The 25,258-nt window shown below is 37.8% G+C and overlaps 1 protein-coding gene across 2 annotated transcripts in view; it reads right to left on the minus strand.

The window, feature by feature from the left end:
* Positions 1-25,258, minus strand: part of LOC122829859 (protein kinase C beta type-like) — a 68,244-nt gene that overhangs the window by 26,919 nt on the left and 16,067 nt on the right. For both annotated transcript variants that reach the window (XM_044114752.1, XM_044114751.1), the window contains exons 3-4: positions 9,924-10,006; positions 5,764-5,875 (exon numbers count right to left, since the gene is read on the minus strand). In XM_044114752.1, the coding sequence (XP_043970687.1) occupies positions 5,764-5,875; positions 9,924-10,006 (195 nt within the window). The remainder of the gene's footprint in view (positions 1-5,763; positions 5,876-9,923; positions 10,007-25,258) is intronic.

The raw sequence follows: 25,258 nt of genomic DNA on the forward strand, positions 1-25,258 counted from the left end.
ACTTAGTGGATATAAAGAGCTTTTGTAATTAATTCACATATGATTTGATTTTGCCATATGTTAAATATGGCAAAATCAGAGAGTTAAATAGAATATGAAGTGATTTATGATTCAGAATATGTCTAGCTTTAGCCAGGATTGATTTGCTTTTACTTAGTTTATTCTGTAAATGTTTAAAATGAGGTTTCCAACTGATTTTGTCATCAATTTTTACCCTGAGAAACGTGACATAAACCCTTTCTAGAGTTACACCTGTCTGAAATTGAATTGGAGTATTTTTGTAAAACTTCCCAAAAACCATGATTTTAGTCTTGTCCAAATTTAGTGATAATTTATTATTGTCAAGCCATTTCTTTAATTTACGAATTTCTGAGGCGACTATATAAAGAAGTTGTTGTAAGTTTTCACCAGAGACCAGAATATTTGTGCTGTCAGCAAATAACACAAATTTTAATACATTAGACACTTTGCTTTTGTTGTTTACGTATATACAAATGAAATCAAACTGGTCCCAGTTCTGACCCTTGAGGTTCCCCACATCCAATCTCCAGACAATCAGATTCAATCTCTCCCATCTTCACAAATAGTTTTCTGCTCTTTAAATAACTCCTCATCCAGTTCAAAACTACTCCCCAAATTCCATAACATTCTAATTTTTTAATTAAAATATCATGATTTATCGAGTCAAAAGCTTCCTTTACATCTATAAAAACCCATGCAGCTAATTTCTTACTTTCTGTTGCGTTGCTAATTTCTTCTGTTAAGTCAGTTACAACTGGTGATGTTGACCGATTTGCTCTGAATCCATATTGATCACTGCCAAGTAGTGATTTTTTCTAGAATTTTAGAGAACTGAGGGAGAAGAGAAACAGGACTATACTTTGTGATTATTGCCAGTTTTATACATTGGTTTGATCTTTGCTATTTTCATTTTGTTGGAAAATTGTCCTGTTTGGAACAATAAATTACAAATGTAAGTTAATGTTTAGAGATTCCCTCAATTATCATTTTAATTGTTTTCATGTCTAGATCATCACAGTCAGTGGATGTTTTACTTTTACATTTATTCACAATATCAGTGATTTCTTTCTCTTAATGGGGTTAAGATACTTGTATTATTCTCAGCATAATTTAGATGAGTTGCTGTTTTTATTGCAGGTATTTTTTTCTGTTAAATGAGGTCCTATATCCACAAAATAACTATTGAATTTATTTACAACATTCTTCATATTTGTAATATCCTGGTCATTATCTAAAATGAGTCAATTGCTACTGTTTGAAGTTTTCCTGCCACAATTTAAAATGTTCCATGTCACCTTAGTCTTATTTTTATTACTATCCAATAATTTATAATATTCCTTTTTAAATGCCTTTAAAATATTAGTTAACTTATTTTTAGATTTCTTATATTTATTTTCTGATTCAGAAGCTCTATGTTTTATAAATTCCCTAAAAAGCTAGTTTTTCTTTTTACATGCATTTTGTTTCCTTTTGTAATCCACTGCTCATGTTTGTGCCTGCTTTTCATCTTATTTCTCTTAACCGGACAGTTCTTATTATATAGTAATTTAAATATTCTTAAAAATTCTTAATATTTTGAATTCACATAATTTATTCTATGAATTAATCTCCAATCATAAGTCATCAAATCATCAAAGTGCCTTCAATGACTCTTCTGACTGAACCGTCTGTATTGTGATCTGATATTTTGCAGTTACAGTCATAGACTGTGAACACTGGTAAATGATCAGTTATGCCATCTATTAATATTCCACTAATTAAACTATTTTCAAGGACATTTGTAAAAATATTATCAGTAAAGTTGCACAGTGTGATGCAATTTGACTGGGCCTGGTGATTTTAGGATGCAGGTTTAGAATGTATATGGTGTTAATAAATTCTTCTGTCATTCTGTGTTTATTTGGATTTAGAAGATCAATGTTGATATCCCCACAGATAAATGCAACCAAACCATTTCATAACCATCAAAGTCCATGCCCTTTTCACTATTGAGCCTTACCTCTGATATTGCAATGATATTAAAACCTCTGTGAGGTTTGTTGGAGGTTCTGTGTGATGTTGTAGAAATTTGCATTCAAGCCTCTACTGTTAAAGTGAATTATTGAAACCTTATGTTCAGTTTTGATGAAGTTTTATCTGGTGTTGTTCTTAAAGTGTGTACTGCTGTCAAATACCTGGGCCATTATATAATTGATTATCTGACTGATAATAGATAATAGACTGACTGATAACAGTTAGAGACAACGTCGTTTAATGTATGTACAAGCCAACATGCTGGTACGGAAATTCGGGATGTGTTCTGTCTCAGTGAAAGTGGCTCTCCATAAAGCAATCTGCACTCCTATGTATACTGCACACTTATGTAGACAGTGTAAACAAAGCAGTTTATAGAAACTCAAAGTGGCATACAATGACGGAATGAGGATGCTGCTCTAGATGCCGAGATGGACTAGAGCTAGTCAGACATTAGTTGGTGTTGGTGTCTCCACTTTTTATGCTGTCTTACAAAACCTTCTGTACAGGTTTATGTGGAGGTTATGTGTTTCTACAAACAACATCATCCAGATACTAGCAGATATTTCACAAAGCTCAGTCAGGTTTAAGTCCAGAATGTGGAATCACTGGCAGTCTAGCCTTTCTGTAAATCAGTGACTTGTACATCTTTTTATGTGATTGCTTCTTTTTCAATTTTCTAAAATGATCTTTCTATGGATACATTTATGTTTTTAATAAAGCTGATGGTGATGAATGCTGCTGTTGAACTGGTCATCAGTGTAATAGTGACAACTGTTGTTGATACCAGTTAAAAAAATGATCATTTTCAATATCTTGCTGACAGGGGCGCCGTATAGGGGGAAAAAGTTGAAAAACATTAATATTAATATTATGTTTTTAAAATATTTTTTAGCAGTAAAATTTTATGTTCCCCCTCCCAGAAACAAAAAGCACACATCCATATTTGCCCTGAAGACCCGTGGATCTGTATGAAATAGTTTGTTCCTGCTTATCGCTTGAAGGTGACGGACCGTGTTCAGCAGCAGTTGGTAAAAGACAAGAATGACTGTGGTGGTTACTATGCTGCTAAGAAAAATAATCAAGACAGGTTCTAAAAAAAAAAGAAAGATGGAGAGAAAAGGAATGTTCTCTATCATCAATTTGTAAATGTTTTCTCCAAGAGAGGTGGGTAGACTGTAGATTATCAACCATTTAGCATAGTTTGCATTTCATTTAATGAACGAAGGAACAAATCTACCAACATATTGATATACTGTATTTAACTTGCCCCTGTACCTTTTATCACACTTAACAGATGAGTCAGTCAGCAGGAGCTCTAACCAGCAGCATAATCCTCCCATCCCAGTGAAAAAAGTAAGCACACAGTGTTCAATGACAAGATAGTTAGCATAATTCCAAGGAATCCATACAGATTTTTCCTGTCTCTCTGCTCTTTTTAGAATTACACAACCAAAAATATACTTATTACTGACAGAAATTCAAACAATCTTTATAAACAGATAATAAAAAAAACAGCCTCCTGTCAGTCCAGATAGTCCTACACAACATTATCACAGCTTTAACAAATATGGAGAAACATATTTTTTATTAAAGTTTTATACTGCAGCTTAAACAAAATGCAACTTCATAGCATTTTTAAGAAGTCTGGATTGCTTTATGTATATTTTGCATGTTGCCCATGACTGCTGCTGATGGAGAGAGACATATTATAGCTAATAATAATAAAAGATTAAGCAACCTATTTGCTTACTGTATGCAGAACTGTTGCATGTAAAATTCACTAGCTGTAAATAATAGCTGTGTCTGAATTCAAGGTCTACGTAGGACAAGTCCTTCACAGGCAGCGAATAAACGACGACCGGAAGAGAAAAGCTGTGAATTTGGACAGGTCTAGACCCAGTGTTGTCCCCACCTCAGCGTAACTCATGTTGCCTAGCAACTGTGACAGCAAAGCAGAGAGTGGTGAAGGAAAAAACAATGGAGCCAAACTTTGTTTTTCAGTCATGTATTACTCCTGATTTCTGTATTATTCTTCACCTTTTATAGCAAAGACTGTTCCATAGTAAAAAATAAATCTGTTAGTTTGATTCTAAAATTTTCAAACATGTGTTGGACATTTCTACCAGGAAAAAACTATAAGCAAATGATTCAATCTCAAATATAATATTCTCCAGATCTCAGATAGGCAATTACAGTTAAATAAAACTAGTTTGTTTGAAGGCTTTAATCAATCAAACCGATTTTCTCAGGAACAAATGAAATACTTTAGTAAACCACACATTTTACAGCTAGATGTCACCTGTCTGAATAATATTGGTGTTTAACTTCCACTCATTGGGGAAAATTAGCGGGAGTTTTTATAACAATGTGTCAGGAGTCAGGCGTTCTCCTCCAGTAAACCAAATTTGAAACATCCAGCCAGCTGGCAGCTGGTGAGGGGACATGTTGGAAAATGTCGGAGCAATATTGCAATTAGGTTATGTTTTGGTGATTGTTGATTTCAGGAGGAACAGGGTTAGATCAAGTCCTGTTTCCATCATGGGAAAAGAAGTGGAGGTGGTTGAGGAATATAAATCCCTCTGTGTTCATCTGGACAACAAACTGGATTGGAGAATCAACCATGAAGCGTCTATAAGAAGGGACAGAGCAGACTGGACTTCTTGAAGAAGCCAAGAACCTTTAGGTTTTGCAGCAAGATGCTGCAGATCTTCTATAAGATTGTTGTTGAGAGAGTCATCTCTTCATCAATCAGCATCAGAGCCAGGGACCTAAAAAGGCTCAACAGCCTGATAAAGAAGGCTGGTTCTGCTCTGGTTCTGCTCTGGTTCTGCTTTGGTTCTGCTCTGGTTCTGCTCTGGTTCTGCTCTGGGGACGACTGTGGAATCTCTGGAGATGACGATGCAAAGAAGGATTCTTCATAAAATCAAGAAGGTTATGGACAATTTCTTCACAATACTGTCTTGAGAAAACAGAGTATCTTCAGTCAGAGGCTTCTTCAGGTTCAGTGTGGTACAGACTGGATCAAGAGATTTTTCCTGATGATAGCCATCGTCACCTTCAATGGCTCTTTGAAGAATCTTGATGCGTTATAACAACATTTAATTTCCCTTTGGGATTAATAAAGTATTTTTTAATTTTGAACTGAATCATCCAAAATTCTGGAAATTTGGGCAGATTTTCTGTGGACCCATAAATAACACTACAGAATGTAACTTTTACAAAAATATGCAGGCTATGTACTGGTGAACCAGCTGTAGCTTAGCAACAAGCAAGTGAGAGAGGGTGAGCATGAGAGTGATTGACAGCGTTAAGACCCTCCTCCTGGCTCTGATTGGTTGTTTCTGACTTTCTGCAGTCAGTACTAGGAGAAGTGAAAAGGTAAAGGAGCTCAATTTCTTTACAGATTATTGCCATATATTGTATTCTAATGATATAATGGTAAGAATATCAACAGATAAATAAAAACCATATTTTTTAAATAAAAAAATATATACTGCAGCTTTAAAAAAAAGAAAGGAAGGTTATTTTTTCTATCCTAACTGTAACTGAAAGGAGAACAACTGCACCCTGGTGAAAACACCAGAAATACATTGAAGAGTGGGAGTAAAACATGCACAAAAATGGAGGAGATTCTCTCTGAACACACTCACTTTGCTGCCAAAGACACAGTTCTCTGTGCTCAGGCTACAGCACACAAATAAGCAGCTAAATACTTTGAATACATACGGTCGCATTTCATGCCCTGGTGTATCAGCCCATACAGGAGGGAGCCACAGTGGTCACAGAAGGTGGGACTGGAATAGGTGTGGACCCGAAACCTGTGTTTACTGCGAGGATCCTGGAGGCACATAAAGAATCAAAGTTTATTTTTACAGCACATTTCAACAACAAGGCAGTTCAAAGTGCTTAACATCATAAAAATCTAAAAATACAAAGTCAAAAAAGATACCACACACTAAACCAGTTAACATTACATTTTGTCAAGTGCCATCAATATACATCAAAATGTTGGTTAGAGTTTCAAATAAACTCTAAACTGTTTTTTTAGTCTGGATTTAAAGGTACTCTGTGTTTTGGCTGTTTTGCGGTTTTCTGGAAGTCTGTTCGTTGTTACATAGAAGCTGATCGCTGCTTCTCCATGTTTGGTTCTGGTTCTGAGGATGCAGAGCAGAAACAGAAGATGACCTGAGAGGTGTGGAAGGTAATTTATAAACTAAGAACAGTTTGTCAAAGTCTGTTCTCTGAGCACAGGGAGCCAGTGAAGGACTTTAGAACTGGGTTGATTAAGGGTGCAGGGTTATCGCTGCTGATTTCCTTAATCTATACTGACAAAAAAGCCAGTATTGGCAGGTCAAACTTTTTAAAGATCAATACAGATCTGTCTGCAGTTTTCTGACCAAAAATTGCAATCGGTGCACCTGTAGGGGAGATGTGCTGTTTCTTCCTAGATTTAAGAAGAACTTCAGCAGCAGCTTGAGGCTTGATTTTTAGGCAGACCTGTGAGGATACTGTTGCAGTAATCAATGCGACTAAAGATACAAGCATGAATGAGTCCCTCTAGATCTTACTGAGACATAAGTTATTTAGTCCTAAAAAAAACTTTTAAAAAAAGGACAATTATTAGCAAATCTATATTGAGTATCAGTTGTTAATTTGTCTTACGGACTGTACTTAGAGAGCTGAGTCAGCAAACCAGTAAACATTCTCCCTTTCTAGCTTGGACGATAGTTCAATTAAGCAGCTTTGTGTCTGAATTAGTTTAAAAAACCATGCATATATGCAGAAGAAAGCTATAACTTATCAGTTTGTGAAGGCAAAATTACTTATTTCCACACTGCCACTGTTCTTAGCTGCCTGTGTTGTAAGAGGAAGTAAACGTTGTGGGAACTGGCGCCTTTTCAGCAGTTAGTACATAAATAACTGGCAGTTGAAGCTGTTGTGGCTCGTCGTTCTTTCCATGGAAAAACCTCTCAGGTAATCCTGGAGGCCAGATCAACAACTGGAAAAACATCATTATAGACAATTTTCTGCAGAATTATGTCTGGTGTCGTGCAAATGCAACACTGCTTAGGAAATGTTAAAATGTCAAATTTAATGGGTCAAACAGATATTTGTTTTTTTTATTTAAGTTAACTGATGTTTCCCAGTGGGTGTTTCCACTGATCAGAGATTGTTAGACTGGTACTTTTGAAGACAGAATTAGAGATTAATAAACATCAGCATGACTGGAACAATACTGTACATGCTCAATAAAAGTACAGCATGAGAGAAGAGTCCTGGATCATTACCCCAAGCAGCCAGGCAGCATATCTCTACTTTATGCACCTTTCCTAAGAGGACTTGGACCGGACAAGAAGCCAAAGTCCACAACACTATTTATGCGTGCAAGAGAGTTCCTCCAGCAGCATTTGTGTAACACAACACTGCATAATGAATAATTGTGAACATAGATGATTTTACCCATTTTCTTTATTCTTATTTTCTTTTTAACAAAAAAGAAAAGTCAAAAGTGTGGCAGGCATGACCTTCCATACTTTATAAACCCATTTTTATTTTTAGAAAGATATTAACCAGGTTTACACATCAATAGACTGAATCTTTGCCCAATTTTTTTGAACAACAGCTCAAACTCAGTCATATTTGATGGTGACTCTCTGTGATGGATGTTCAAGTTCAGCGTTTCTAATCTGAACCTTTTTTATTCTTTTCTGAACAGTTTAGTTGTTTTGCTAATTTTTTAAGTCTAGATTCTTGAATACAGATAAGTTAGAGATGATTTCATATGCAAGTCATATATTAGATGTCACACATGGCACAAATTCAAGGGATTTTATACTTTTCCTTTAGCATTACCAAGTCTCCATAAACTCAGAACTTTTTTTAAACCAAACCATACAACAGTGAAAAACTGAAGCTTTACTGCCAGGCCTCTGTGAGCTGTATTCACAAACATATAGGCCTGTTGCGATAAACGATAAATCGATTAATTGTACAATAAATTAAAACTATCAACGTCATTTTAATTATCTCCATTATCGTCTCTTCCAGCCTTTTTCTCTTTCTGTTGATGACACTGAATGAAAAAAAGGTTCAACTCCACTGCTCTCCACTGACCCTCCCTTCCTCATTTCCTCAGTGTAATGTCCAGTTCACACTACACCATCTTAGAGCTGTCGGCCGATTGTCGGCCCATTTTCAAAACCTGAGAGATCACACATTAGCCAACAGAAATCCTAGGTATAACGGTTCCATCGTGCCGTGTGGTGTCCAACAATGGGCACAAAAAATTGGCTACAAGTTCAGTGAACTCATTTTAAAACCAGGCATTAATCAATGCTTTACTACAATCTACCTGCAGTGCATGTGGCTCTAGTGTCAGTGTAACGTCCTGACTGAATGAAAATCATTATAATCTGTTTATGTCACGTTAATGAAGAACAGCTGAAAAGTTACCGGGTTCATCAACTGCATATCAATTTCACTCCAACTCCTCCCCTCATCATTTCTATATTCTTTGCACCAAATACTTTATAAACATTAATGTTGTTTCCACATATCATCTCCAATGTCCACTGGACTTCGGGTTGCGCCGTGTCAGCTGTTTGGGATTCCCCTCTGTAATCAGGAGGAGAATCCGGCTTTCTGATTGGCTACCTGTCACATTCAACAGGCTGCGTTAAGCTCCCAGTGGGGAAAACCCTGATTTAGATCAGAGCGCTACAACGATCTACCATAACACACCACACTACAGGATGATCGGTTATGAAATCACAAGAGACAATCTTAGAGAACGTTCAACGTTTTAAGATTGTGATCAGGAGAAAATGTAGGAGTGAACTAACGTGTAGTGTGAACTATTGCATCAGGTAGTCGATGTTCCATCTTCTCTATTTAAATCTAATCATTACTGAAGGGCAATATGGTTTATTTATTTACACTTTGGTGTTTTTATTCAAGTACATTTTTGTTAATGGAGACTGAGAATCCATTTTATTTTTGGTTGTTTTGTTTATTTTATCAGTTGCAGTGTTAAATGTTCTTTTGAAAATAAAGTGTATCTATCTTTGGCAGGAAATCGCATGCATTATTATGTCATTTCTATTAAATCAGTGTAGAAAGGTCTTCAAACAATATTATTGCTTATCGTAATAATTTTTGAGACAATTAATCCCTCAGCAAAATTTGTTATTGTGACAGTTCTACAAACATAGGAGGTAATGGAGCCAAATGAATAAGCTGTGTTGGAGTATCTAAAACAGTGGTGTCCAAAGTGGGTCCTGGAGGGCCGGCATCCTGCATGTTCTAGTTCTGTCCCTGGTGGTACTAACAACATTCTCAGCAGGTCAATGTTCTTCTTAGGCCTCTAGGAGCCATCATTGGATCCAGGTGCATTAAACCAGGGAGAGAAGTAAAACATCCAGGATCACCAGTCCTGGTGGCCTGGACATGGACACCCGTGTTGTAAAACAGCTGATTCTCCCACCTGAGCTGTGGATCTCTCCCGTTCCTCCAAAGTTACTAACATTTTATGCTAGAAATTATTTTAAGGGTATCTGAGCAAACAAGGTTAAATAGAAACATATTTCATATTTTTTTAATGGAAACCCTGAAAGTCATAGTTACTTCAGAACTATGCATCACTTTGGAATGTTGCAATATCACACAAAATTCAAATGAACAACTAAATAGTTTATGGGTATAGCAGGACAAAATATGTTAAAAGTTCAAGGAGGATTAATACTCTTCTAATATACCGTATATCTAGGAGCAAAGAACAGTTTTTCTAGAACAGTTTTTCTGTTAGATCATCTTTCTGAGTGGGATTACAGGGCAAAGAAAACAAACTTTTTGCTGAATGGGTGTGTCTGTAAACATTCTTTACTTACGTCAGACGCAGGTCCCTTGTCGGCCCCTGGACAGGAAAAAGTGACAAACTCATGACAGCGCTTATGGACCACAAAACAGCACACTACAGAGGAAGAGAAAAAAAAAAGAAAATATTAACTCTGGTTTCATCAGCGTCCAAAACATAGCAACAAAACCATATTTCAGAGCTTCACATTAGATAAAATGCTCTTTATGTCTTTTCTCTATAAATACCGTTTTTGTTTCTGTATAACATACTGCAAATGGAGTCATATCAGGCTTGGAATCATAATTACACCCAGTGACATTAGAGCTGAGACAAGAAACTTCCCACATTAGTAGCTTCAAACAGCAGAAAGCTCTGAATCTGCTGTGTTTCCTGCTCAGTCAATGAGGTGAGTGACTAAAATAAACAGTGTTCACACTGTCAACACTGCTCAGTCAAATGTTTTGTTGAACCAAACAGATTTTCCAACAAGTACTGCAGTGCTCAGAACTTCAAAGTTAAGTCCAGATGAGAAGCACTTAGAGGTTCAGGGTCAGTGTAAGTGTGAAAACTGCAGCAACAGGGACCCAGTGTGATCAAGAGTTTCAATCAAATGTTTTGTTAGAATGTGTTTAATGATGATCATAGATTCAATGAGATGCAATCTGACAGCAGGTCAAGCTAACATACATTAATGAACATTTATGCTCTGCAACTAAGTCAGATTTTTGAAAGGTTGTTGATGATGACATTTCTTTTTCAACATAGGATGTAGAAATTGGGTAGCTTTATTGTTGTGCATTTACTGAAAGGAAAGAAATAACTATCTTAGTGAACTCATCTGGTTCAATCCTACAATTGACATTCACCATCATGGATGTGGACAGTATAGTCATATTAGAAAAATAGGACTCCCTAAAGCAATCCATGTGTTTTTCAAAAATATGTGGACATATTGATGTTTAAAATCAATTTTAAGAATACCTTGGAAATTTTATGGGACAAGACCAAACAAAAAAAATAAAAATCAAGGAATCTAGATGAAAATCAAATCTTTGGAGGAATAAATTTGGACACCTTCATATTTATTCCAATTAAAAATGGCTAAAATCACACAGGGCCGTCACATCCACATTTTGAAGGAGGCCAACCCTTTAAACGTGGATATTTAGATTGATATGCTCCTGATTGTTACAGTGGAACTGAACTTGATCACACTGGCAACCCAAGGCTTTCAGAAAAAAGACTGCAGTTTATCAACGTTTCATAGCAGTGCTTCCTGGGATTTAAAGAGGTTGCAAAAGACCTTGAAGTCTGTCAATCCCCTTAATGGAAAATATCAAAAAACACAGAAAATAAAAGACAACATGCCCAAATTGGACTAAATTCATTCTAAAAGCAGAATACCAGATGCTAACAGTTGTCTATAAAAACCCAGAAATGATTTACAAGAATCTGTTGCTACTGTTGATGTGATGCCTCTGGACCAGTTTCATAGAATGTCCAAGCAGAAAACTTGCTTTCTAAGAAAAACATGAAGGCCAACTTAAAGTTTCCCAGAGAGAAGGGAAACGTTTCTTGAATAATGTTCTTTGGATAAAGGAGTAACACTGAAATATTTGGACACCAGAACAGAGGCATAAACCAGACATGGCTTATACTTCCATACCAAGTATAAAACATGGAGGTGGGGGTGTCGTGGTTTAGGGATCATATTCTCAGAACTGGTTGAGGATTAACAAGTGGAAATTCCTGGCCTCTAATTTATTAAGGGTCTATTTGTCAAAATTAGTGAATTAGTGCATATATTAGGGCTGCGCCTTCAATCACTGCAGTCCCAGGCACAGGCCCAGCGGCATGGGCGGGTGTTCCCCGCCCAGAGAGTCAGCAGGGCCTCCCCTGGACTGGAAGTAGTTTTTTTTTCCCAACCTCAGAGTGACCGAATTTCTATTATTCCTATATCTAAATTTAATATAGTAGAAGCTCCCGTACTGTGCCATCTGCCCCTTGCACTTTTTTCATCTGTTACAACCGTTGAATCAAGTGTTGACATGTCATAACATGCTTTTCCTGCAGCCTTTAAACGCAACATGAGTGCCACCTTGGCGTAGTGAGGGAGACCTGCTGCTTTGTAGAGACAGGTGTGTGTTAGAATCATGGCAAAAAACTGCACAATTTTTTCCCCAAGCTAACTGAGTGTGTTGAGTGATATTGTTGGATGCAGATAATGTTAGCTAAATGATTCTTGCTAAGCTTGTTAAGAATAGTCTGCTAACATTATCGATGCTCAAAAGTGGGTTATACTGGTTACATTTACTTAAGCTACTTTTTGGGGAAAAAGGTACTTGTATGAGTAGTTTTACTGCACTGTGCTTTTTACTTTTACTGGAATAATATTATTGCTGCTTTTACTTGAGTATATTGATTTTGCATTTAAATAAATAGACTTCTTTGTTTGGATACACTAGATTCTTAGATTTCTGCAACATCTGAGTTGATTTTTATGCAAATTTGAGTGGAATTTCGCAACATTTTATACATGTCTTAATGTTTCTTTTGTATTAACCTGGTTATTTCAAGTAAATATTGCATAGAAGTTTGTTTATGTATTTATATTCAAATAAAAATTTGTTTGCATTCCCCTCCAAAATAAGTCAATGCCTCCCCAGCTGAACTCCTCTGGAGCCGGGGACGCCCACGGGTTGTACTGACAAGTTTTGTTGTGATTCTCTATAAAAAAAGCATTTTCATTCTTATTATGTTGTGTCTAAATAGTGATTTTCAGTCATTTTTGTGAGATTTTTCATCTTCAATCAGTGTATTTACTGTTTGGAACATCAAGGCCAACTAACTTTAAATAGCCAACTAAGCATTAGAAACACATATATAAGTTTCTTCCACTCTGGGTCAGATGTAGATTAACTAAAACCCAACAAACAAAGTTGAGACTATAACCAATCCTGAATCAGCAGAGTGGATCAGTGACAGCTCGTCGCCTCTAGAGCTGCATCAATGTGGTTCGCCTCACATAACAAGTGAAATCCAACAGAACAACATTGCACCCTGCTGATTTAAACCACTTCCACCTTACAGTGACTTGCAACAGCAGAAAATGGAATTAAGACATGACTGCTTCACTATTTTTCAGTCAAGCACCATTAATACTTCCATCTTGAAACAAAGATCAGTTCCTAAAAATACTCAGGGTGACCTTGCGCAGCTTTATTCTTAATTATTCACCTTCTCATTAAGTTTTAATGAGGTACCGTGGCAACCACAGACACTTTCCACACAATTCATGGAGTTAACCAACAGAGAGCTTGTGTTTGTGCTTATTAGTGTAGGTGAGCAAAAGGGTCACATTAGCTGAATTCAACACAGACTAATTCCACATTCTAGGCACCAACAAGGGGTGAATTTGACTAACAGGCTGGCTGCACTGTACTTAAGGGAAGGCCTTCAAAATGCAAATTATCGTTAAGGTTGGACAGAATAGCAACTAAAAGAAGGAGCAAAAGACAGAAAAAGAAAAAAACAGGAAGTTAGGCCAAGAAAAGGAAAAGATGAATGTCCGAGACTGATAACAGAGACCGACAGTGATCATTATCGGTTATCTAAATCAACACATTTTTTATATATATATTCTTAATATTTGGAAACAGTCATAACAAGGATACAAAAAATCTTTTTGGGTTGATGGGTCTAATTCATACCATGGCAAACCTTAGCTGATGCAATGAGAAGCTTCTCATTTCTTAAGCTGTGTGAAAAGAAACATGCTGGAGTCATGGAAAGGATGTCAGTCTGTTTAAGAAGGGCCGAATCATTGGCATAAAGCAGAGAAAATGTTTAAGGAGACCCAGAAGCTACTAGGACTGTCCACACATTAGGCTACAACCAGCAAGCTCCCTAATCCTACCCAAACCCTAACCCATGTGATCTGATAAGTCCAGATTTACCGTCTTCCAGAGTGATGAGCATATGAGGGTAAGAAAAGAGGCAGATGAAGTGACATATCATGCCCAGCCTCTACTTTAGCTGCCTGCGGTGGCAGTGCTGTGATCTGGGGTTGCTGCAGTCAGTCGGGTCCAGGTTCAGCAACATTAGGAGGTGACCTGAACACCTGAAGACACTGAAGGACCAAGTTATTCTGCTGATGAATGGTTTCTTCAGGTAGCATTTTCACACCAGAGTTTGGCCTTAACCCCATTGAGAATCTTTGGGAATCTTTGGGCTTTCCACAGTAGTCAAATGAGATGTTGATGGAAAAAAAACTTAAGGCGGTTCAACAAAATATTAGTCTGTGAGTTTTACTTTTGGTGGAGATTTCTTTTTTTGGCAAGGCAGTGAATCCCTGTCAATTCATCTATAAAACATTAGCACTGCAACAGTACATGTGTTTGAGGGAAACTCATAGATGATGTGAAAACTACATAAACGTCAGCTACAAGAGTTTAATACAGTTGCTTTATTGCAATGTAATAGTTCACACAATCATGGAAAAGGCTCCTGACAACTGCATCTTAGTGGGTAGAGTACACTGGCTGACTGAGCTCAATTCCACTCTCCTAACCTCTGTCAACCATGTTGAAGTGCCCTTGAGCAATACATTAACCCCAAATGGTCTACCATATCATATCAGCTGGGCCGGATTTTAGCAGGGGCTTACCGGGGCTGCAGCCCGGGGCCCCGGCATTTCGGGGGCCCCGAAGGATGTTTTATATTTTTGTGAATGGATAGTGTCAGAATTTAATCAATGACTACCATGATTTTGACAGCACCGATGAAAAATGTTCCAATTTGTTCTGGCAAACGTCCATCTTGAATGCTTGCTTGTTATTGGTCCACTTTTGACGCATCTTACGCATTGGGGAGGAGGAGCGTCAAGGGAATATTATTTTACAATGGCGGACAACAGAAAATATGACAGCGGAGCGCAGAAAAGAAGGAAGAGAAAAGAAAAAGAGCATCGCGCCAAAGAGGCGACAAACAAAATGCCTAAATTGACAGGCTTTTTTAAACCTGTTAGCGGAGATGGAGCAGAAACATTATTATCCCCGCTCCTCAAACCCTTAGCTATGCTAACACCGGCACTAAGATCCCGCCAGAACCTATAACCGTGACTGAGTCGGTGGCTGGACTGGCGTCTGTGGAGTCAGAGTTGGTGGAAGCGGGATCTTCTTCCGCAGATGGAAAGACGACTGTGGATCCGTACAGTACCGATCCGGCGCATTGGGGGGAAATTGACGAGTCCGTGCGAGCTTACTGGGCTGAGCGAGGACCGGAGAGCTGTCAAAATATGAATGTTGGCTTTCAAGCATCAGAACGGGTGTACAAGCATCAAAAGCGTCACTTCTCCAAATCTCACTTTAAAAGCAAGATGTTAAATGGTGAGTACGTCGAAAGACCGTGGCTGCTCTACTCTCCATCCACCGGAGCTGCATTTTGTTTTGCATGCCGCATTTTCAGAAATGCTAATACTCAGTCAAACTTTGAAACTGGTTTCAGTGACTGGAAGCACGCAACTGAACGCAAATGCCTAAACTTTAAAAAATCCTTCAGAGGGCAGCACTTTGGACTTACCTGGGTCAGGATATTTTCTGAAAACTACAGTATGCCTGATCTCTTTTTTCCAGAAGATATTGTTTATATCCATGTTCTGTCTGACTGGCAGAGAAGCACTTTTTTGACATTTATTTCCTCCACTATTTACCAAGAACTTTAAAACCAAAGAAAAAGTTTGAGTTTTGATATATTCCACTTGTACTTATATGGACTTGTAAATGCTGGGGATATTTGTATAAATATTGTTTTACTCGCTTTGCTTTGTAAAAGTATATTTGAGCATTGCACTTTCTTGCACTCAATCTGTTTTATAGTTTGTGTTGAAGTCCAGGCAACAATAACTATTCAGTGATTTTATTTTGTGATGCAAGCATCATATTCTAGTTTCAACCCCAACATGTGGTTTAGTCTTTCTAGAAAAGAGTTCAGAGTTGTTTGTAGTTTGTGACAACTGGCTTATTAAAGTTGTAAGTTGTTAAAACTTACTGTTCGGTCATTTTCTGTTCATCCTCTAAAACAAAACAAATATATATATATATATATATATTTTTTTTTTTTTTTTTTTTTTTTTTGACTCTAGCCCAGGGGCCCCCATCCTGACTCCAGCCCAGCGGCCCCCATCCTCCTAAATCCGGCCCTGCATATCAGTGTGAGAATGAGTGGGCATTAGTCAGTGCAGATGAGCAAATGTGACTCAGAAATATTCAGTCATAAATGATCATTTACTTAAGGACCTAGCTGTCTACACAAGGCTGGAACCAACTATAGTAATAGAAGCTTAGTGGAGTAAAAAAACAAAAAGAATCAGAGTGCTGATTTAGAGACTATAAGGTTCTACATCTTGAGAGGTTTGTACAGCTAAAAGCATTCAAGGGTTTGATGGAGATTCACAAAGAATTGGCTGTGGTTGGAGTTAGAGACGAATGAAGGACTTGAACTGCAACTGTCATGAGTCAAGAGGGGATTTAAAAAGGTCTCAAAAGGTTTTGAAATCACCCATTCCCTTTAGAACTGTGAAGAATTTTGATTAAAAAAACTGCCAACATGCCCAGAGTCGGTAGTCCAAGTAAGTTCTCTGTGCAAGCAGATCACAAGATGCTCAAGAATGTTGATACACTAATACATGCAAAAAGAACCCAGACCAAGTATTGACTGCATATACTGTGCATGAAAATAAGCTTCAATGGGCTAACATTTATGAATTAAAAACATTTTTATTGCCCTTATTTAATCTAAAAAATAAGTCCAATACACAAATCTGCCTAGATTTTTGGAGATTGGTGAGCGACTGATACAGTATATGTGAAGCCACATCTTATCCACTGATCTTATCTACCTCTGGAAAGGTCTAAAAATTGGCCACTGTCCTCCTTTGCTCTGCTGTGAAAGAGGTTTGACTGACAGAGCGGTCCACCAGGTCACGTCTGCATGGCCCTCGTTAATAACTGTCTACCCACTGCTTTTAAAGATTAGTGATCAACCAAAAAATTGCAATTGGTGCTAAAAAACTGAATTTTGGGTTGTTATCAACCTTTAGTGGTATAAAGCAAGATTAGCAGAAACGAATGTTTGACATATATCACTCCGTAATGAAACCAAATGAATTTTTCTTTATTGAAAATACTTCAATTTATTTTTTGAGTTTTTTTGTTCCTGTTTGCACATTTTACTACCATCTCTGCAGTGCTATGCCATCTGCCTGCTTGGGGACTATGACTAAAACCTCACCAGCAAGGTCCAATCTGGTACATTTTCAGGACGTACTCACGTAATCACAATCCAAAAAACTTGATCTTGGAAAATGTCCAGGGCCCTCGTCCATAAAACAGTGGGCAGTTTTCACACTCTGAAAAATTTTTGAGAAGTCCATCCATCCATCCATCCATCCATCCATTTTCTTAACACCCTTCTTCCCTAAATGGGGTCGGGAGGGTTGCTGGTGCCTATCTCCAGCTGAGTCCTGGGCGAGAGGCGGGGTACACCCTGGACAGGTCGCCAGTCTGTCGCAGGGCAACACAAAGACATACAAGACAAACAACACACTCACACACACACTCACACCTAGGGAGAATTTAGAGAGACCAATTAACCCGACAGTCATGTTTTTGGACTGTGGGAGGAAGCCGGAGAACCCGGAGAGAACCCACCATGCACAGGGAGAACATGCAAACTCCATGCAGAAAGATCCCCGGCCGGGAATCGAACCCAGGACCTTCTTGTTGCAAGGCAACAGCTCTACCAACTGTGCCACTGTGCAGCCTTTTTGAGAAGTGCGGCGCACATAAAAACTGCCATGTAGAAAGCCGTGCAGACTTTTCCTTTATAAATCTTAATTTGCAGGAAATAGAGCAGCTGCTGGTTCGCCCTGCCGCCGCCCAGAAATACATCTTAATGTAAATTAGTATGAACACCAGGATGTTGTGAAGCAGTAACCATGGCAACATCTTTGCTTGTAGCAGAATAAGTATTTAGAATAATAATAACTACATATTTTTATTTAAAAGGTCCTTTCAAGACACATAAGGTCACCTCACAAAAATAATAATAATACATATTAAAGGAAAAAATTCCAAATGCAGATTGTGTAAATGCTGTTTGAACAGCAGAGCATTCAGCCGAGATTTAAAGACAGACAGTGTGTCAGAGAGTCCTTTGAATGGGAATGTGGACATTTATTCTCAATAGAGGAATCTTGTGCATCAGTTTTACATTTACAGAATAGAGATGCTTTTTGTCTACTAAGGCGCATTCACAAAGCGGGCGGCTGCACTGAAGGATGACTGCAGTTGCACCGGGACTGCACGGTTCCGTCTTCAAGTTCTGCTCAGAGCTACCGGATGATCAGTCTGGATTAATCTAAACGCTAATAAACCATCATCAATATTCCCCAGCAGATCAACTTGATCTCTGGTCAATGGCTCCCTCTGAATCCTTCCATTGGTGATGTTCTCCATCAGAGCCAAAGCTCTCCACAGGTAGCGGCTCACCTTTATGAAGCTACTGATATACCTGTGATTGTCTCCACACCTGATCACCTTCAATAATCAAACCTGTTTGGACTTAATCTGCTGAACCAACCCTGTTTTCTTTTGAGCGACACTGAAATGACCCATAGATGCATTTTATGCACGCTGGTGTACAGACCAATGCGTTACATCCTTATGAGACAAAAACTGAGGAAAGTACTATTTACATGTGAGGGAAGTTTTCACATCCTTTTTGTCTATTTTTATTATTTTGCATTCATGTTAGGTTATTGTCTGAGGATAAATGCAGTTCAGTTTCATATTTACGTTTAAACAATCAAATATTAAAATTATGAAAAAACATTGGGTTTTGATGCTTCTTGGTCTAAATAACTGAATGGAGTAAACATTCAGTGTATTTAGGTGAGTTTTGATGGTTTGTAGTTTGTTATTGTCCACAGAAAAAGTTTGCATGGCTGCCATACGTTGTCACGCCAGGGAGAAAGTGTGCATATAGTTACGCAAACTTTGACGCAAAGTTCATTTTTATACATGCCGACTTGTGAGTAAAATATGGCACCGCATATATGTTGTGAATACGCACGCCCTGGACTTTCAGCTCAAACAGAGGATCACTGCACTTGCTGAACTCTGATGAATTGTGGATTTAAAACACATTTGGGAGAGTATGAGCATTACAATTGGTCTTTATCTGACATGCAACATAAAAAAATGAGGGTTAAGAAATGCAGAATTTCCAATGAAGGTCCTCAAAGTGGAAGGGCTGTGTGTGTGTGTGTGTGTGTGTGCGTTTGGGTGTGCGTGTGTGTAAAGGGATGTGGGCACAGCTGGGTTTGAGGCAGCATGAGGGGGTGGAGACTCACTCGTGTGTCTGCATCATATCAGAAAGAACTGGAGCAGCACAAAACAGTGGAAACTGTTCCACTTTAAAACCTTTTGGTTAGAAATCTGCTCTGTCACTCAGCCCCCCCCCCCCCCCCCCCCCCGAGCTGCACTTGTACATGAACACACATGCTCATAACTGAAATTAATGTTAACTGAAAGACAGGCCTAGTGACCTGGTAAGGGGTCTTTGCTCTGTTTCTTAGCAACCAGGCTGAGCCCTACAGTAATCTGACTGATGGCACTGACAGCCAATCAGAGCGAAACTCCCAAAATAAAGATGAGCGTTGAGCCTCTAGCATAACAGCAGGCCAACAGTTTCACATCGACAGGATGACAGCCAGGAAATTCCTCCATCTTGGATGAGAACCAGAATACATGACACAGTGTTCAGGCCTTGACATGCCACATGAAAATGAAACCCTGTTCAACTCTTCTTTGGAATTACAAGAGAATACAACAAAAAGATGGAAAGTTCTGATGTGAAATCAGAAATCACTATTTGATCTAGAAACTTCCACCTTTTTCTTTATGGCAGAACAACCAAAGAAAACATCACAATCACCCTGTCTTGAACAGAAGTGTACCAGAGTACCTGGAGGAACCCACCATGCACAGAGAACATGGAAACTCCATGCAGAAAGACCCCAGGCCAGGAATCAAAGCCAGAACTTTCTTCCTGAGAGGCAGCACTGCACCACTGTGCAGCTTCTGAGTTAAAAATACATTGCTATTATTTTCTGCTGACTAACCAAAACTGCGGGTGTGGTCAGCAGCCAAGAAACAGGTGACCAGTGGTTCTTTTTGAATCTGCTTCATACAGAAGTGTTAAAATTTCTGATAAACTACCTACTGAACTCCAGTAATTTCTTTCATAGGGGTGGGCAATATTGCCAAAGATGATATCATGATGTCTTTTTTAAATATCTTAATAACAATTGCAGATGATTTTTGGCATTTTCTGCTTTCTGAATGTTAGATTTGCCCAAACAAATATATGACATCAAACAAAGGTTGTTTTTTTTTCCTTTGTGAACAGTCAACAGAATACAAAATATATTAACGTATAAATATACACAAAATCACACAATATATTTAATGTGTCAAGGGAATATAAATAGATAAGTATAAATGTAAGCTAATTTTGGGCAAGAAAAAAACAGTCTGAAATCCACTAAGTGTAAATAAAAATACTAAAATACACATGTGAAATAAACTGCTTTGGTTCAACTTAACATTTTATATTTTTCAATGCGATAAAACCTTTAGAATGAGTTGTAACCTATTAAAATAAAACACATCTCTCATACCAATGTACCTAATGAGTTGTGAATAGCAGTAGAGGTGAACAATGGTGCTGACATAGCAAACAACATCATTTCAAAAACAGATACAAATTACAATGAGAATCCTAAATCTAACACTTCCAAAAATGAGAAAAAATTTGTTTACAAAAAAAAAGAAAAGAAAAAAAACTTTTGGTCTTCTGTGACATAGCTATAACCAGACACCTTGACCAAACCAGAGGATAAAACATCCTTTAAGTTCAGCTCAATTTAAAAGGTTATGAGGACCTAAAAGATAAATAAATGTACTTTTTCCCAAAGCTGCTGAGGTGACGATTTGAACAAGATTTGAAATGCTAGAAAGCAACTTTATTGGTAGAACAAGTTTCAACTTGTCGTCTTGTCATGAGGGTTGTTACAAAACACCAGATAGTTTGTGTTTAAATAAATAAAGCACCATATAGGGAAAAAAAATCAAATGAACCATCCATCCATTTTCTGAACACCCTTCGTCCCTAATGGGGTCGGGAGGGTTGCTGGTTCCTCTCCAGCTGCGTCCCGGGCGAGAGGCGGGGTCACCCTGGACAGGTCACCAGTCTGTCGCAGGGCAACACAGAGACACACAAGACACACAACCATTCACACACACACTCACACCTAGAGAGAATTTAGAGAGACCAATTAACCTGACAGTCATGTTTTTGGACTGTGGGAGGAAGCCGGAGAACCCGGAGAGAACCCACCATGCACAGGGAGAACATGCAAACTCCATGCAGAAAGACCCCGGGCCGGGAATCGAACCCAGAACCTTCTTGTTGCAAGGCACCAGCTCTACCAACTGCACCACTGTGCAGCCCTCAAATGAACCAATCACATTTAAATAAAAAACTGCAGGAGCAGTTTCTCTGCAGGTTCAAAGTGAGTTTTTCTAATTGGCTGGTTCCAGCAACAGAAATCTTTCAGAAACTTGCAGAAATCATTTCTAGTGATTGCTTTAAAAAGTTGAACAAAACATTCAGTTAAAGAGTACCATTTCTTGGCCTCATAGCCAGCTTATTTTTTGAATGATGTATTTTTTGGAAAATATCTTATTTATTTTTAACTACTTATGTCAGTTTCACCTTATTTCAGTAACCAAAATGGATTTTGTTTGTAATGTAATGGCAAGGTATGAACATTTACTTTCCCTGTTTTCAATGATGAACTCAGGAAGGCGGCTTTTGTAACCAGACGTTCTGGTGATGTGAAACAATAAGATAATGACAGATAATTGAAAATAACTGAGAACCAGAGAACCACTGGTATATTACTATGTTTAATTCAAAAGATAACCAAAAGGGAAAAAATGAAATTGCCTGGAGGAATGTGCACACTTCAACTGCCAAAGTCTGAGAACAGAAAAAAAGATCTGAAATTGACAAAATATGTTAAATAGGCTCCAAGGGATCTACAAGAGATCTTCCCTGCCAACAGCCATCACCATCTTCAATAAATTAAATTAAATTCTAAATTAATGAGTAACAACAAAATTTAATTTCCTTTTGGGATTAATAAGTATTTTTAAATTAAATTGAATTATTTTTGTTTATTATTCTGAGTACCGGAACATATACATAATTAGTCTGCATGTTTACGTAGTTTTCCCTTCTTACTTGAGTTAAAACATAATAGTGCTACTCTTAATAAAATGCTATTTTTGGCTATGCTACCCCCTCAGACAGAGGATGAACATTAGCTAATTTTTCCAGTTATTAATAACTGGAAATATTAATGCTGGTTGCACCAAATTTATTTACAATTGCCATTTCAACCTGATCAACATCATCTACAAACAGGATTATTAACATGCTATTTTTATAGTGGCTCTTCAAAGCGTGTATGAAGCCATTAGCTGCTGTATTCATGAACACAGGTCAGTGCTGGTCAGAGTTGGACAGTTTCATTAGTCCCAATATGCAATTCATTTAGAGCCTCATATAGTCACTTCTGACACAGCTATTTAAAAAGAAAACCAAAAATATTTAGAAGAAGCTGTGTGTCATGAAGTGCGGTGGATGAGTGGTGAGGTAAAACGCCAGGAGACCCAGGTAAGACAGAGATGGTTGTTTTAATAATAAATCATGCTCCAAACAGTCCACAAAGTTCTGGCGGATCACACCGGTAGCAAACAGAATGAACGAGTGGCAAACAAACAGGCAGACAGAATGATGCAACAAGCGACGAGGAACAAAGGACACAGGTGGGGTTAAATACACAGAGGGAGACACACCTGGAAACGATCAAGGGGAGACGGGACAACACGGAGATTCAGAGACACAGAAAACTCAAAATAAATACAAACAAAAACAGATCGTGACACTATGTATACAAAAAGTCCCATAAAGTTTTATTATTCTTAAGTAAACATTAACCATGTTCATTAGCATAAGACAAATAGCATCACTTAATTGGCTTAACACTTTGTTCTCATGATGAGAAAATATAAAGGCAGGAGCCTGCAGGGGGTACAGGAAAGTTTCTGACAAGAAGTTCATGCTCTGGTGAACTTCTGTTCTGTAATCCTCAACAGGATGTTATTAACACTAGCTTTACATTGTTTACATTTTGATTAAAGACCATTTCTACAAACTGGACTTCATTTATTGATGTGAACAGCAGCAGTGAGCAGGCATAGGTGGGGAGGAAACTTTCACTGTATGAAAGTTGAGTTTCTAAAAGTAGAATGGGAGAAAATTCTTTAGTTGTGAATTGTCTCTACTGTGGAACTGGTGACCAGTTCCCAGTTTGTAAGTGAAGCAGACATCCAGTCTACTTTTAAGTCTAGGCTTAAAATGTCCTGTTTAGACTGAATTTAGATCTACCTATGTGTGCTCAAACGCATCTCCTCTTCTTAATAATTGGTGTTAGGAATTTTCTATAAAAATTTATCACACAAATTCCACATTCAACCAGCAGCCTGAGAAACCCTAATGTTTGGGGACAGCTTTGTGTGCCTTTTTCCTCTGTATTGCGTCCTACCCCAGGAGCCTTATACAGGTCTTCTTTAGCAGGTAACATGTAAAACCCACCGATTAAATAAAACAATAACAGGTTGAGTTGAGCTGTTATGCCCAGTTCAATAGGAATAGTACACAGCAGTTCTAACTCTGTCTCCTTCCTGGACAAGGCACTAACTGCACTAATGTGTTAAAAGTTTTATCCCGACAGAAAGTACTCCTGACTCAATGTTTCTGTATTTATCTAATATTGCCAGGAGCCTTCATCACAATATGGCAAAACAGCAGAAGCAACCATTACAGGTTATTAAATAAGTAAGGAATCACAAAATGCATTACAGTTAGAAAATGCATTGAAAACCACAGCAAGATAAATATACAAATAAATGAAAATAAATATCAAAGCAAAGGAAAAACAAAAATTCATATCACACAAGGTAATTCAGTGAGATCATGGGACATCTGGGCAGGTGGAGGATTTCACAGAGAGGATGGTCACCATCCTCATGCAGGCTGTCCAAATGAATTCAATGCTTTAAATACAAGCAACCTTTTTTCCAATCACAGAACTTTATTGTGTTTATCAGATTCTGATTAGCAACACATTTCTCAGATTAGATGGGCATGGGAGAACAATACAATGTTTCTGTTTCTGCTGCTGTTTAGGTTGCACTTGTGGTTGGTCACAAGCACAAACCAGTCAAAATGAAAGAATGACCTGGAAGGGAGTATTGACTAAGCCCGTCACAACAAGCAATAAATCAATCGTTTGATTATTTGAAATGAGCATGAGTATTTCCATTTGCCAACAGTCATTAAAGAGATGCATGCCTTCTATTGTTGTTGAAAAGTTTCCATTTTGAGAAATGCTGCAAACACTTGACACCCACTATGAAGTAGTTAGTCTGCACTACCTGCCTGTTTTCCCTGTCTAAGATGAATGACTATTAATTTTTTTAAATGCAATATTGTTTTTAATTATTGTTATTTTGGTTGTTTTGTTTGCTTGTTAATTTAAAGTGTTTTCTGATTCCAGTCTTAAATGTTTTTTACACTGTAAAACCCAACAAGTTAAGTTTACTCAAGTGATTTGGGGAAACCAATTGCACAAATTGATTTAAGTCTTGTAACTCAAACTATTTTAGTTTATTTTATGACATGATTAGAGTCTAAGGAACCCAAAGCAATTATGATAAGGTAACTCAAATACATTTTTTGTTACCTCATTTTATGTAGTATGTTGTGACTTAAACTATTAACTATGTTGGACTAAAATGCTCTATTTAAACATATTTATTTAAATGGATTACATCAGGGATGCCCACAGTGGGTCCCTGAGGGCCGGCATCCTGCATGTTCTAGTTCTCTCCCTGGTGGTACTAACAACCTTTTCAGCCATCATTGGATCCAGGTGCGTTAAACCAGAGAGAGAACTAAAACATGCAGGATGCCGGCCCTCAGGGACCCACTTTGAGCACCCCTGGATTACATGTTCATATTAAAATTAAGTCAAATTAATTCAAGTGGTTCTTATTTAAACAACTTGGATCTCAATCGGAATGGCGAAACCAGTTGCACAAAACTGCAAAAACTTGGATTTTTTTCCATTCAGTTTTTATTAACCTAAAACTGTAGTTTCAAACATAAATCTTG

The sequence above is a fragment of the Gambusia affinis genome, linkage group LG04, assembly GCF_019740435.1.
Source record: "Gambusia affinis linkage group LG04, SWU_Gaff_1.0, whole genome shotgun sequence".
NCBI classification, from domain to species: domain Eukaryota; kingdom Metazoa; phylum Chordata; class Actinopteri; order Cyprinodontiformes; family Poeciliidae; genus Gambusia; species Gambusia affinis.